Genomic DNA, 15,720 nt, shown 5'->3' with positions numbered 1-15,720 from the left:
CAGTTTGTCCAGGCCACTTTTTCTGCTGGCTGCATAAACTGAGAAAGAGTTGAACTAAAGGAGACTGAGTTTTGCAATTACAGATAGGGTAGAATAAATATATACATCACGTTACTTTAATAGAAATGTAGAGAAATAAACAATTGAACAACATGTAACTTTCTCCCTCCTGGGCAATTTTGCCTCCTTTGCTTAGGTTCATCAGTTGGGCTGTGAAGCAGTTACATTATTGCTGGAGCTGAACCCTGATCAGAGCAACCTGATGTACTGGGCTGTGGACCGATGTTACACAGGTTCCAAGAGGGTGGCCGCCGGCTGCTTTAATGCCATCGCTAACGTATTCCAGAACAGGTACTCAGATACTGTCTCTCCTGTTTCAGTTAGATGCTTCCTTTAAGAAAGTGATTCCTTTTGAATTCAGAAATACTAAGAAACGGCTATTTTCTTTCCTTAAGCTCTACGGGAATTTAACCAAAACACGGATAATGATCACCATGTATCTGTTGTTGTACCTATTGCCATAGAAGAAGTAGCAGTAGTCACCTCATAGCTGCAGCTTTGCCCTTTGTGTGTCATATTTATTAACTGGTGTGAATGCCTCTAAACATTGTGATTTACCTAACATGTAAAATTTATCCCTAGGGATTATCAGTGTGACACAGTGATGCTCCTAAATCTGATACTGTTTAAAGCAGCTGATTCCTCTAGAAGTATCTATGAAGTTGCTATGCAACTTTTACAGGTTTGTAAACAGATGTTAATTAAAATATTTTAGACAGTATTTAGTAAAGGCCAATAATTTAATCTTGTTGTTAAAATATGCTAGTACTAATATTTAGCTTTATTTTTAATAGTGAAGTATGGTATCAGATTTTCACTGTTAGAAATAGAAGACAAAGATAATGTGGATACTTTATAAAGTAATGCAAACAATTTGGAAGTGTATTAAAGGAAGATTATGTACATGATTGTGTTTGTACATAAACAAACTTATAGCCGGCGCCGTGGCTCAATAGGCTAATCCTCCACCTTGCGGCGCCGGCACACCGGGTTCTAGTCCCGGTTGGGGCGCCGGATTCTGTCCCGGTTGCCCCTCTTCCAGGCCAGCTCTCTGCTATGGCCAGGGAGTGCAGTGGAGGATGGCCCAGGTGCTTGGGCCCTGCACCCCATGGGAGACCAGGAAAAAGCACCTGGCTCCTGGCTCCTGCCAGGATCAGCGCGGTGCGCCGGCTGCAGCGGCGGCCATTGGAGGGTGAACCAACGGCAAAAGGAAGACCTTTCTCTCTCTGTCTCTCTCTCTCACTGTCCACTCTGCCTGTCAAAAAAAAAAAAAAATAAAAAAAAAAAATAAACAAACTTATGAAAAATGAGTGATTAGAGCTTGTGTGTACATGCAGCTATTCAGAAGATGAGAATAATGTGAGTTGAATGTTTTTTGTGAGAGCTATGTGAAAGATAATTAATTATTTTATGATATCTTTATAACTTTTCCTTATAAGATTGAGAGGAAGTAACTTAGAAAGTTAGTTTACTGAGCATGTACCTATCATTATGCAATATTTAACTCATTCATAACGGGACAAGGTTCTTCAATCCTAACCGAAGGCTAAGAATGAAATTCAAGTGGATGCTGAAAACTTGCAAAAGCTTCAAAGCCATACTGATTTTGGCAGGACCATCTTAGGAATTACACCTTATTGCCTTTATTAATTAAGAGGAAAGTTCAGCAGTTTAGCCCTTTATGTGATACAAGGTTAAAAAGATCTTTAGCTTGTATTTCATATTTAACCTGTGATTAAACAAGATTGGTTGAAAACTTTTTTTCACTTATGTGTATTTTGCATCATTTTTTTTATTGGGAAACTGGTAAAATCTTTTCCAAGCAATTGAATAATACGTTGCTGAATTTATTTTCAGACTCTGCTACTAACTTGGATCATTGGTAATAAATATAAGAAATGTAAATCCTTTTAAACAGTTGAGAATCTCTTGCAAACAGTTCCTGGAATTAGACATTAAAATGTTTCAGTATTTAAAAAGCTTTTAAGAGACATTAAAATATGCATATTTGTTGGGTACTATGTGATGTTATGTGTATACATTGGGTAATATCCAATAAGGGTAAATATATTTATTCTCTGAGTCATTGAACATTTTTTATAGTGAAACAGATTTTAAACTGTAATATTTCTTGGGAGAAGATTTTTTTTTTTTTTTAGTTATTGCTGAGCTTTAGAAGACTCATAAAATCTTAACTTGAAGTTGGTGGAATTACATTCCTGTAGATTCTGGAACCGAAGATGTTTCGCTATGCACACAAACTGGAGGTTCAGAGAACAGACGGAGTGCTCAGCCAGTTGTCGCCTCTGCCGCATCTGTATTCTGTTTCCTATTATCAGTTGTCCGAGGAACTAGCAAGGGCATATCCTGAGCTAACTCTCGCCATATTCTCAGGTAGGATTGCTGAACTGGTTACTAATTTTTCTCTAGCAATCATTTCTTAAACTATTTCTAGAAACTTTAAAATGAGTTAAATTTGAGGTTGAGTCAAAACAAAAAAGTAAGTAAAAGAATCATTTTCTTGGGCTGGCGCTGTGGTATAGCAGGTTAACAAAGGCCTGAAGTGGCAGCATCCCATATGGTCGCTGGTTCTAGTCCTGGCTGCTCTTCTTCCAATCCAGCTCTCTGTTGTGGCCTGGGAAAGCAGTAGAAGATGGCCCAAGTCCTTGGGCCCCTGCATCCACGTGGGAGACCCAGAAGAAGCTCCTGGCTTCGGATCAGCACAGCTCTGGCTGTCGCAGCCACTTGGGGAGTGAACCAGCAGATGGAAGACTTCTTTCTCTCCCTCCTCTCTCTCTCTCTCTCTGCCTCTCTTCTCTCTATGTAACTCTGACTTTCAAATAAATTAATAAATCTTAAAAAAAAGAATCATTTTCTTGAATAAGAACTCTTAATACTGATCCATCGAATATCAGGTTCTTCTTGACAGAGTTTTTTTTTTAAGATTTATTTCTTTATTTGAAAGGTAGAGTTACATAGAGAGAAGAGAGGCAGAGAGAGAGAGAGTTCTTCCATCCACTGATTCACTTCCCAGACAGCCGCAACAGTTGGAGCTGTGCCGATCTGAAGCCAGGAGCCAGGAGCTTCCTCTGGGTCTCCCACATGGGTGCAGGAGCCCAAGGACTTGGCCATCTTCTACTGCTTTCTCAGGCCATAGCAGAGAGCTGGATTGGAAGTGGAACAGCCAAGACTCAAACCGGTGTCCATATGGGATGCGGGCACTGTAGGCGGCGGCTTTACCCACTATGTCACAGCGCCAGCCCCTGTAGAGTCTTACAGTACTTCATGACTGGCCTCCCTGCTCACTCCCACTGCAGGAAGGAAAAAAAGGAAGTGAAAGAAGAGGGGGCTTCTGGGGCCGGCACTGTGGCGCAGTGGGTAAAGCTGCCGCCTACAGTGCCCACATCCCATATGGGCGCCGGTTCGAGACCTGGCTGCTCCACTTCTGATCTAGCTCTCTGCTATGGCCTGGGAAAGCAAAAGAAAATGGCCCAAGTCCTTGGGCCCCTGCACCTGCATGGGAGACCCAGAAGAATCTCCTGGCTCCTGGCTCCTGGCTCCTGGCTCCTGGCTCCTAGCTTCGGATCGGCACAGATCCAGCCGATGCAGCCAATTGGGGAGTGAACCAGGGATAGAAGACACTCTGTCTCTCTCTCTCTCTCTCTCTCTCTCTCTCTCTCTCTCTGTGTGTGTGTGTGTAAATCTGACTTTCAAATAAATAAATAAATCTTAAAAAAAAAAGAGGGGCTTCATGTGTGTTTTAAAATATTTCTTTAGTAGCTATAGAATTTCCTGAGTATAATTTGTGTGTTGTCCTGCTTGTAATAACAAATGTGGTCAGGGACAAAGATAAAGATCTCTTTCTGTAAATGAAACCTCTGTGCAGAGGGGCAGGTCGTGCAGAGCCTTGAGCAGAACTGCTGCTAGTCCCACAAAGCTTTCTGGTCTAGCTTCCTTTCCTTGGGGCAGACAACTACTCCTGCCAGGGGTTTTTAGCACCTCCGGGCCATGTGTGGAGTAAGAATTCCTCTCTCCAGACTCAGTCTACTTTCTGATGCAAACTCTATGGTAAATGCCCCCAGCGTGCCTTAGGCTTTTGCTGAATCATTTCCTGCTTGTCAGCTGCAACAAGATCCCACTCCAATCCAAGTACTGGATGCACACCAAAGGTGGCACCCAGGCAATCACAGCGTGCTGCCGTGGTCCTTTCCTTCATCTGGGCTCAAGGCACATGGTCTTAGCTTGCTTGGGACATCTTTCACAGGACCTGTTTCAGCAGTTCATTGTTTCCCATTCCTAACTGACCTGAGTGGGAGAAAAAAGCAGCGGAAACTGCTGACATTCAGTTCTGAAAACCTGTTTGGTTTGCCATGGTAGGTGGCAGCAATCATGCCTCTTTCCTTTTTTTTTTTTTTTTAAGATTTATTTATTTTTTTGAAACTCAGAGCTACACAGAGGAGAGAGAGAGAGAGAGAGAGAGAGAGAGAGAGAGAGGTCTTCCATCCACTAGTTCACCCCCCAGTTGTCCACAACGGCCAGAGCTGAGCTGATCTGAAGCCAGGAGCTTCTTCCGGGTCTCCCATGCAGGTGCAAGGGCCCAAGCACTTGGGCCATCTTCTACTGCTTTCTTAGGCCATAGCAGAGAGCTGGATCGGGGAGAAGCAGCCAGGTCTCGAACCAGTGCCCATATGGGATGCCGGCGCATCAGGCCAGGGCATTAACCCACTGTGCCATTGAGCCACAGTGCTGGCCCTGCCCCTTTCCTTTTTTCAAGCTCCCACATCCTTGACAGCCCTTCCATGATGGATGTTGGTGTTCATCAACACAAGATAGTGGCCGCCGTGAACACTGCTTTTGCTGGAGGTGGGCTTCTGCTGGAGGCTGCTGCACAAACAGCAGAGCCCTGCTGGGCGCGCAGACCCTTTCATTGGTTAGCGTGTCCAGGTCCATGACTCAGCCGCCTTGTCCTTTCTCCTAAAGGAAAAGAAAAGGATTTTAACACTTTTGCTCAAAATAGTGTATTCTAAACCAAAACATAACCTCTCAACCTAAACACATTCTAAAGTGAACCTCAACCAACTCACTGTAATTTTCACTTTCATTGTTCTCATGGCAAGGTGAGCACAGTATCCATTGGGCATTTTACTGTGTACAGATACCGATAGCACCATAAACTTTGCCCTCTTTACAGTTTTTTCTTTTAAAGATTTATTTATTTATTTAGTTATTTGGAAGGCAGAGTTACAGAGAGGCAGCAAGAGAGGGCTTCCATCCGCTGGTTTGCTCCCCAAATGGCCACAACGGCTGGAGCTGGGCCGATCCAAAGCCAGCAGCCAAGAGCCTCTTCTGGGTCTCCCATGCAGGTGCATGACACCAAGCACTAGGGCCATCTTGTACTGCTTTCCCAGGCAATAACAGAGCTGGATTGGAAGAAGAGGAGCCGGAACTCAAAGCTGTGCCCATATGGGATGCCTGCACTACAGGCAGTGGCTTTACTCGGCTATACCACAGTGCTGGCCCCCTCTCTTTACATCTTTAAGGGTCCTTGTTTCATCATTTCTGCTGGTCCAGTGCAGGGTTCTTTACATGATGTCTGCAGCCTGGCTCCTCCCCACCCACTGCTGTCCCCTTCCCCATACTTTGCATGGCCTTGAATGTCTTTGCTATTTCCATGTCCTCAGCAATATTGCTTTCTAGGTAACATATACCATTTTACAGTCCCCTCAACAGTGCACAGAATTATTTTAACTGTGAAAAGTATGTTATGTTTATAACAATTTATGCTAGCTGTTAATTTTCTTTATGATCTATCGTGATAAAATCGATTTAATAGAGAAATAGTGCTTATAATTGGCAATTGTAATGAGTAAAATGTGGCTTCTTATTCTTTAAGAAGGAGATGTTGAAATTAATTACAGATGAAAGCAAACTGAAATTAGGAACAATTCTTGGCTTGTTTTTAATTACAGAGATAAGCCAGAGAATTCAGACAGCGCACCCTGCTGGACGACAAGTAATGCTGCACTATCTGTTACCTTGGATGAACAACATCGAGTTGGTGGATTTAAAACCTTTGCCCACAGCTAGGAGACATGATGAAGATGAAGAGGATTCGTTAAAAGACCGAGAACTAATGGTGACCAGCAGGCGCTGGTTACGAGGAGAAGGCTGGGGATCCCCACAAGCCACTGCAATGGTTTTGAACAATCTGATGTACATGACAGCAAAGGTAAAATGAGTTTTGTATTTGTATTTGCTACACAGAATTATTGAGTCAAGAGGAGTAAAAATGGTTATGAACAGATGAAGAAATTTAATAGTCCTGTGATAACCAAGGATGCATTGTAAATTCCTTTTTAAAATTACATTAGATATAAAAAATTATTTAACTGAAACCATAGGTGGTTAATCATATTGATTTTTGGATTTGTTGAAAGAAATGATCGATCCTCTAAAGTGTGGAAAAGATTAAAGCAGTCTATAAAAATAATATTTTTGATATTTCATGGTAGCAGCTTTGGTTTTAAATAGACAGGCAGTACTAACATGCATGTTGTGTGTGCTGCATTTAGTATGGTGATGAGCTGGCCTGGTCAGAGGTGGAAAACGTGTGGACCACACTTGCAGACGGCTGGCCAAAGAACTTGAAAATAATTTTGCACTTTTTGATCAGCATCTGTGGAGTGAACAGCGAACCAAGCCTCTTGCCTTACGTATGTATTCATGTTCATTTAATAGTATTTTACAAATATATTCACATGTCTTCCTAGAGGCAAGGCAAGGGCTGAGATGATGGGAGTTGGGAAATAGTATGTGGTGTTAGTACTGATCGTTCAACAATGATGATCAGGCATTGTTACAGGCCAGGTACTATGCTAGGCGCTGGGCATTCCAAACTGATGGGTGATACAGATTATATTCTGCAAACTTATGCCTACTTGATTTCATGAATAAATCAGCAAGTTAGTATAGTACAGTTGTGATAAGAGCTGCAAAGGGAAACTGTACAGTGTAGTGGGAAGTAACATGGGGACCACAGCTGCCTGAAAGGAGTAAAGAGAACACTCGAGGGGAAGTGATTCTGAAGCCGAGACCACAGGATCGGGATGTTTATAGTTTCTGCAAGGCAGGAGCTGGCACTTGGGTGTTAGAGCAGGATGCAAACAGGAGGCCAGTGCCTAATGGGTTGTACCTAAGGAAGCTAAGGAAAGCATGGGAAGAGACAGAAGACAAAGGGGAGCATTTGGCCTGGCAGTTGAACTTGCAGTTGGGAAGCCTCCATCCCACACTGGAGCCCCGGATTTCAGTCCCAGCTCTGCTCTCAATTCTAGCTTCCTGCTAATGTAGACCCTGCGAGGCAGTGGTAATAGTTGAAGTAACTTGGTTCCTGCCACACATATGTGAATCCTGGATCAAGTTCCTGGCTACCAGTTTTAGCCCAATTCACTCCCAACTGTTAAGGTCATTTGGGGATTTAACCAGTAGATGGGAGCTCCCTCTATGTCTTTATCTCCTTGTTTCTCAAATAAATAAATATACTTTTTTTAAAAAAGTAGAAAATGAAGAATAGATAAAATGGAGGACGCAACATCTTTGTCTTCCGGAGGGAAAAGCAGCACTTAAATTTGTCCAGAGTAAGAGGACCATGGGAAACCATCAAACATGAGAGTTATGTGGACTCTACACACAGGCACGCATGTTTGTGTATATTCTGTGGGCTTGAGAACATTCGTGAACATGGAAGAGAAGGATAACGTCCTTTTTCCGTGAACTTTCCAAGGCTCCCTCTATGTATAAATGTAGGTCGCAGTCACAGGGCAGCATCTCCCAGTAGTGCCTTCCACAGAAAACTCATTCTATGAGTGCTTCCCAGAAAGTGCCGACGGGTGCTCCTTTAGCAAGCCATCTGACAGCTTTCTGAGCCAGCATTTTCTGAGTTCCCAGTGTCACTGTGAACATCGTTTTGAAGGCACGCCACAGGAAAAGTGTCATTGAGAAGCCCTTAGGAAGTTAGGGGTCTGATCCCAGACAGCTGACCCCACCGGGTCCCTCTGCCCTTCAGCATGTTCACCTCAGGGCCTTTGCTCCTGCACTCCTCTTACCCCAGACAGGATACTACTGTGTCCCTCACCTCCTTCAGCCCTCTCCTCAGCTGTCAGATCTCACAGAGAGCTTTGCTGCCCATGGGTCTACAACTGCCAGTGTCCTCCCTACCCCCATACTCTTTTCCCTTTGCCAGCCTCATAGGTCTTCCTGGCACTGTATCCTCACCACACATGGTTTATGTAGTTTTTCCTCAATCTAGTAGATGGTAAACTCCTTACTGGCAGTTCTGTTTGGATCATTCCTGTATTCCTGGCACCTAGAATAAGTGCTTAATGCCCATCAAACCCATTTAAATGTATGAATGAGTGACTTGGAATTGGAACTAGAAAAAGCACAAGGTTATAATTTTCAGATTTAGAAATGGGGAGTAGCCATTGCCAGGAATTTAAACGGAGTCCTTTTTTATGTCAGTAATCATTTCTTAATTGCCATTTCTCAGGCACTTACTATAGGCCACACTTGGTAAAACCCTTCATCTGCATTATTCCATCTAATTCTCGGAATTAATGTTTGGTAAGACTGCTGCAGTTTCAGAAATGAATGAAAGAAGACAGAGAGAAGTCAGTGCCTCAGGGTCACACAGCCACCTAGCTTTGCCCTGAATGGGGCTGGAACTCAAGCCTGCCTGTGAGTGGGAGGTGCTGGGGCACGAGTGGAGCTGGAGCACTCGACAGGATTAGGGCTGGGAGTGCAGACCCAGGGTTCTCTGTCCAGCGGGGCAAAGCACAGGAGCAGTGCATAAAGCTCGTTCAGAGGAGACTGAACCAGAGAAGGGGGAGAATCAGCAGACACGCGGAGTGCAGAGCAGGAATGAAGAAAGCAGAGGGCTGGGCGCAGAAGGCCGGGTATCACTGGGTACCCAGTAGACACCATCAAGCATGTTTTCAGATTTGTGCAGGGGTCATCTGCAGCATGGCTTCTCATGTGTGTGTGTGTGTGTGTGTGTGAGAGAGAGAGAGAGAGAGAGAGAGAGAGAGAGAGAGACTCTTGCAGATCTGATTCTGATTCTGAGGGTGGGGGTGGGGTGTGAGGGTATGTATTTCTAGCAAGTTATAGATGATGATGCTTTTGTTGCCAGATCAGGGCCAGATCTGGGCCAAACCGAGGCCAGGAGCCAGGTGCAGGGGCCCAAGGACTTGGGCCATCTTCCGCTGCTTTCCCAGGCACATTAGCAGGAAGCTGGGTTAGAAGTAGAGTAGCCAGGACTTGAACACACACCAGTATTGGATGCTGGCATCGCAGGGGCTAGCTTAGCTTAACCCGCTACGCCATAGTTCTGGCCCTGCTTTACGAATTTCATTCATTTAAAGTAGGTACTATTACTGTCTCCATTCTGCAGAAGAGAAAACTGAAAGTAACTTTCCAAGTGGTGCAACTAGTGAGTGTTAGGTCCGCATTTCAATGCAGGCAGTGTAGTTTGAGGTCTAGATCAGTGCTAATTCCTTGCTTCTAATTATGACTATTTCTTCTTTTTTAAAAATATTTTATTTGTTTATTTTTAGAGATAGAGTTACAGAGAGAGAGGGAGACAGAGAAAGAGGTCTTCCTTCTGCCAGTTTACTCCCCAAATGGCTGCAGTGGCCGGAGCTGGGCCGATCTGAAGCCAGGAGCCTGGAGCTTCTGGGTCTCCCACCTGGGTGCAGGCGCCCAAGCACTTGGGTCATCCTCTACTGCTCTCCCAGGCCACAGCAGAGAGCTGCATCGGAAGAGAAGCAGACAGGACTCAAACTGGCACCCATATGGGATGCTGGCACCACATGTAGAGGCTTTAGCCCACTATGCCACAGCTCCAGCCCCGACTCTGTACTCAGAATGGGGAAGGCAGAATAAAAGATGAATCCTGAATTTGGAGGTTGGCTGACTAAAAATCAGAGGAAAATCTTAGGATGATGTTAACCAAAACTTCTCCATTAAAAAAAAGAAAACTTTAGGGATAGCCATTTGGTATAGCAGTTAAGATGCCCACATCCCATATCAGTGCCTGGTTGGAGTCCCCTCTCTGCTCCTGATTCCAGCTTCTTTGTAATGTGTACCCTGGGGGGCATCAGGTACTGGCTTCAGTACTTGGGTTCCTGCCACCCTATGGGAGACATGCTGATTGACTTCCTGGTTCTGGCTTCACTGGCTCTGCTCCAGCTTCTGTGGGTGGGCATTTGGAGTGAACCAGTAGCTGGGAGATCTCTCTCTCCCTCTCTATCTTCAAATAAAATTAACAAATAAATAATGTATAGTAAAAAAAAAAAACCTTTATGGAAAAGCAAATTTTATTGCTTACAAAAGAAAAAAGCAAAGTAAAGGAAGTGTCTAAAGTTGTGGGAACCACTAAACAATATGTTCAGTTCCCACCAGATCTAATGTGGGGCTCGAGGAGGACACTGGTGATGACGCTGATTAATGTCTTATTGCTGGTCAATACCTGCTCACATTTAGATTGTACTTATTCAGCTAACACTTGCAATTACTCTGCTAAAATTGAAGACATTTATAAGATAAGACTTTTGCTTTTTCTTTTCTGGATGATTTCTTTTGTGACAGGTGAAGAAAGTTATTGTGTATTTAGGTAGAGACAAAACAATGCAGTTGCTGGAGGAGCTGGTGAGTGAGCTTCAGCTGACCGACGCCGTCAGTTCCGGGGTCACTCACATGGATAACCCCCCGTATTACCGAATCACTTCCAGCTGTAAAATCCCTTCCGTCACCTCAGGTGAGACGTTACTTGAAACTGATGACTTTTCTATCAGAAGAGAAGCTTTACATAACTGCTCATTTTAGCAAGTGTTTGAGTCTTCCAATATTACTGAGGAAACAAAAGCAAATACGAGTCATGTTTGGAAATTAATTTTATGAGACTTTGTAAATCTTCCAATAAGTAAAGGATTTGACAGTGGAAGATGTTTATAGTATAGAGGGAAATGATATTTACATACTATCCAGAACTGGAATATAAATTTATATATCCCTATATAACAGTTGTATTTTTAGTGAATATAATTGTCATGTTAAACTTAGAAAATGCTTACTTGCTAAAATTATTTGTGTAACTTCTCTTTATAATTATTTGAATATATATTATACATTGTTTCCAATCAAGTATCTGTATTTATATGTAATACATACAGTTATAATAATTATTATAATCTTTTAACTTTATTTTTGTTGTAAATTAACACATAATTGTGTATATTTATGGAACACAATATAATATTATGGTTTCTTTATATAAGGTGGAATAATTAAATCCAGTGAATTAATATATCCATTACCTTCAATATTTTTCAAATGTAATATTTTAAGTTGCAGAACTGTTCTTGAAAGAGTAATTCCGTTGAAAGTCAATATAATAACCAGATAATTGGAGATGATATTTCTATGAAATTCTTTGTGACTCAGTATTTATTAATATTTCAGCATGTTAAGAATGTCTGTATAATTAGAAATATTTTAAGTTATATCTTTATAACTTTTGTATTGTTTCCATTTCAGTTTTTTCTATTTTCTGGGGGATTTCTAATAATACTTTTATTGAATTACCCAATCTACTAGAATGTTTTGAAGGTTTTTCTTTTCCAAAGATTTTTCTTTTTAATTAGAATTTTTTAGTGGCATCTCATTCATGGTTCCTGGCTGGACTTTTTCTATATCTGACAAAGTTATAAATTTTTTTTCTCCCAGCAGAAATCTCAACATTCTCTGTATTGCTGTTTGTTTTGATTTGTCTTAGTAAAAGTTTTCCTTGAAAGCCTACCAATTCTAGATCTCTTTACAGAAAGAGTGGAGTATTAAAAATAGCTAAGTCTTTTGTTGTGTGATGATTTCAATGGTGTCAGTGTCTATAGGTCTCTTCTCTTGGATCAATTAGATTTCCCAGAGACAACTCTTCCTCTCACCTGTCTGCAGTAGAAGGGGTGTGTTCATCTGTGGATGAGACTTATTTAAACACCAAAGCCTTCATGTCTTTTGGAAGCCCAGTGGGATAAAATGTTTGTGGGGATGGAAGGAGAGCTGCAGCCTCAAACTAGCGTGCATATTTTTACCTAATCTCCCTTTTCTCAATAAGATGCTTCCTCCCTCAACCCCAAGTAGCATGCCCTCGTCCAGAAATCTGATTTCCTTTCATTAGAAAAGATTCCTGACAGTCTGTGTATTATAGGCACCTACCCATCAGAGACAGGGAGATAGATTTTGGGAACCACCTACTTCTAAAATAGGTTTTTTAACCAATTCTCACTTCTTTTACAAGTACTCAGTGCTACCCATTGCTGAACCTTCTGTGCTCAACAGTATAGATCTGGAAGCTTCCTACTTGTTCCAACTACCTGCTGAGGATTCAACCTCCTTAACAATGATTTCTAGCCCATTTATTTTCTGGCATTCAAAAATGTGTTGCTACTATCGCCTTGCCCTCTTGTTTACTATGAATACATGTCTTTCAAAAAGTCACTTTCCTCTCTTTTCAGTGGCACTTGGACTGAAATCTTTGTTCTTTTAATTACCCAGGTCTTTTAAAATTCACCGGCAGTTTGTTCTGTTCCAGGAACTACTTCCAGTAGCAATACAATGGTAGCCCCCACAGATGGCAATCCTGATAATAAGCCCATAAAGGAGAACCTTGAGGAGAGGTGAGTGCTTCCCACTTGGTCGTTAGCCTTCCACTATGATGAGACTGTCTTCTGAATAAACCCGTTTCTGCACTGGCATGTGCATTTTGTTGTATTAAAATTCTAGCATAGAAATGTATTTCTATATTGAACATTTTCTGCATGGACTTTTTACATTCAAGATGTTGATTGGTAGATTTTTTTATATTTTGTATTGAATGAATAGGTGGAGTATGATGAGTCACTTTTTGTGTTGCATATTTTTTCATTTTTCTAAGTGGGTGTTTACTTTCCCTATTTTATATAAAATAGGTTTTACCAGAACACATATTTCAGAAAATCTTTATGTAGAAATAATTGGCCCAAAAGGTGAAGCTTTTGGACTCTGAGATCGAAATTGCTATGTGTCTTAATAAACCTTTGTCAATAATTGGCATGCCGAGTTCTTTTTTTCAACCTAGAGTGTAAACTGTAAAGTACAAATGCCATTTCACGGCGAGCTGAGACTAATGGCAGTGATCCCTCCCCTAGCTACGTGCACCTGGACATCTGCAGCGGCCTCAACAGCCACTTGAATCGGCAGCATCACAGACTGGAATCACGATACAGCAGCAGCTCTGGGGGATCTTATGAAGAAGAAAAAAGTAATGAAGCCCAAGTATTTTTTTTAATATTAGTATCATGGTGAGGTATCTTGTTAATTTATATATGTTATTAAATATATTTTGTCCAACAAATGGTTTTATAAGAGAGTGTTTCACTGGTGGTGCTCCAACATCATCTGAACTGTCTTGATTTAAGAAACTGATTTTAAGAAGCAACAGAAGTGGAAAAATTTGCTTTTGAGAGCTCAGGTTCCCTATAGACAAATCAAAGGAGACGGCAGAATTGGTGCCCAGAGAGCATCATAGACAAATGCTGGAAACAGATTAGTGTTTTTGATGAGGTTTGCTCTTTCTGCACCCATTCATGTTTTACTAAAAATGGTTCTCCCTTGTAATTAATTGTAAAGTGAAGGCTGGCACCGCGGCTCACTTGGCTAATCCTCCGCCTGCGGCACTGGCACCCCAGGTTTCTAGTCCCCGTTGGGGCACCGGACTCTGTCCCGGTTGCTTCTCTTCCAGTCCAGCTCTCTGCTGTGGCCCTGGAAGGCAGTGGAGGATGGCCCAAGGGCTTGGGCCCTGCACCCTCACGGGAGACCAGGAGGAAGCACCTGGCTCCTGGCTTCGGATCGGCACAGCGCACCAGCCGGAGCAGCCATATGGGGGGTGAACCAACGGAAAAGGAAGACCTTTCTCTTTGTCTCTCTGTCTTTCACTGTCTAACTTTGCCTGTCAAAAAAAAAATTGTAAAGTGAGTAACCCCCTGATTCTCACTGGCACATTAAGGTAAGGGGATACTAGAAAATAAAGGCTTTTAGCCTGAGAAGGGACCCTAAAGGTAATCTGGTCCAGTCTCTTCTCATGTTGCTCATGTTGGAACTGCGGTCCAGAGAGGTTAAGTGACTTACCCACGTCACACAGAACTCACATTTCCTGACGTCATTTTTTACTGCACCCTGTAGCCCCACTGTGGTAGAGCAGATGTGTCCTTTAAACGTGGGGTTGTGTCAGCCCTGTCTCAGGAAATTTAGAACTTACCAGCAACCCCTGTTATCAGGCATCTTCACCCATAATGTGGTCCCCTGGCTTGAACACCAATTATGGAGTCATAATAAAATGCTAATAGAGTTTTGTTTTGATATGAAGGTTGAAACCTAAATTGATTTCTGTCTCCTCTTTTCTCTTCATCCCTCTCCCTCCCTTTCTCTCCCTTTGCCTAATTACTGATAATTATATCCAGGTCTTACTAGCAAACATATGTTAAAGTAGTGAGAAATTATTTTTTGTCACTTTCCAGTGCTATAAATAGTTGATGTCTTACTAGAGATTGCATCTATTGGCAGAAATTAGATGGCATAGAAAATGAGCTCATTTTATCTTGATAGGTGATTCAATGCCACTTTATTCTAATTGGCGGCTGAAAGTGATGGAGCATAACCAAGGAGAGCCACTGCCCTTCCCACCAGCTGGAGGCTGCTGGTCGCCGCTGGTGGATTACGTGCCTGAAACGTCGTCACCTGGATTACCTCTGCACAGGTGGACTGCAGCGTCATTCCTGTTTCATTTGAGCCAGTTGCTGCTGAACACTCAGCTGTCTTTATGCTGTCTGAAAACACCGATTAAAAGCCAGCTTCCATATTGTGACGCTGCAACAAATTAGATTGATGATGTGTTTAGACTTTAACCATATTAAATTAATATTAGTGATTCTAATTCTGCTGCTGCATTTCTGGGTGTCTGGCATAGGGACTTGACCTTCCTGGGACCCAGTTACCACATCGGGAAGATGTGAATTTCTTGTCCTCAGCACTCTTATTTTGAATTGAGTTCAGCTGAATTCTGTTTAGCAAAATCACAATAGAACAATGACTGCATTCTTTCAAGACTTGTGCATGCCCACATACATATTGAACACTTACGTGGCAAGCAGCGTGCTAGGTCTTAAGGTTGAAAAATGAAGAAAATATGACCTTGACCTCAAGGAACTCTTAGTCCTCAGCCCTTGTTTTGTTCTAGAGCTGTCACTCAACAGTTTTTCAGTTGTCTTTGTTTTTTTTTTTGTTTTGTTTTGTTTTGTTTTCTTTGATAAATTGTATTTTCCTTGAAATGTAATAATAAAATACTCAAGTGATTTGTACAGAATTTGCTCTAGGTTTCTTTAGTTATAGCAACACACTAATAGTCCTCTTGCTTGTCATAGGTGTAACATAGCGGTGATCCTATTGACTGATCTGATCATCGATCATAGTGTGAAGGTGGAATGGGGAAGCTACCTCCATCTTCTTCTTCATGCAATTTTTATAGGTAAACAATATTTGATCCTAATTCCTTCATTTTATATTTTGATGACCATG

The 15,720-nt window shown here is 42.2% G+C and overlaps 1 protein-coding gene across 18 annotated transcripts in view; it reads left to right on the top strand.

Moving 5' to 3' along the window:
* Positions 1-15,720, top strand: part of FRYL (FRY like transcription coactivator) — a 298,493-nt gene that overhangs the window by 225,876 nt on the left and 56,897 nt on the right. For all 18 annotated transcript variants that reach the window (XM_051831505.2, XM_070068188.1, XM_070068186.1 and 15 more), the window contains 10 exons: positions 197-351; positions 643-742; positions 2,286-2,454; positions 6,030-6,289; positions 6,633-6,773; positions 10,702-10,870; positions 12,701-12,785; positions 13,296-13,408; positions 14,752-14,902; positions 15,567-15,670. In XM_051831505.2, coding sequence (XP_051687465.2) covers positions 197-351; positions 643-742; positions 2,286-2,454; positions 6,030-6,289; positions 6,633-6,773; positions 10,702-10,870; positions 12,701-12,785; positions 13,296-13,408; positions 14,752-14,902; positions 15,567-15,670 — 1,447 coding nt within the window. The remainder of the gene's footprint in view (positions 1-196; positions 352-642; positions 743-2,285; positions 2,455-6,029; positions 6,290-6,632; positions 6,774-10,701; positions 10,871-12,700; positions 12,786-13,295; positions 13,409-14,751; positions 14,903-15,566; positions 15,671-15,720) is intronic.

Source organism: Oryctolagus cuniculus, chromosome 2 (genome assembly GCF_964237555.1).
Source record: "Oryctolagus cuniculus chromosome 2, mOryCun1.1, whole genome shotgun sequence".
Classification (NCBI taxonomy): domain Eukaryota; kingdom Metazoa; phylum Chordata; class Mammalia; order Lagomorpha; family Leporidae; genus Oryctolagus; species Oryctolagus cuniculus.
The sequence above is the reverse complement of the archived record's forward strand: the minus strand, read 5'-3'. Positions and strand labels throughout refer to the sequence as shown.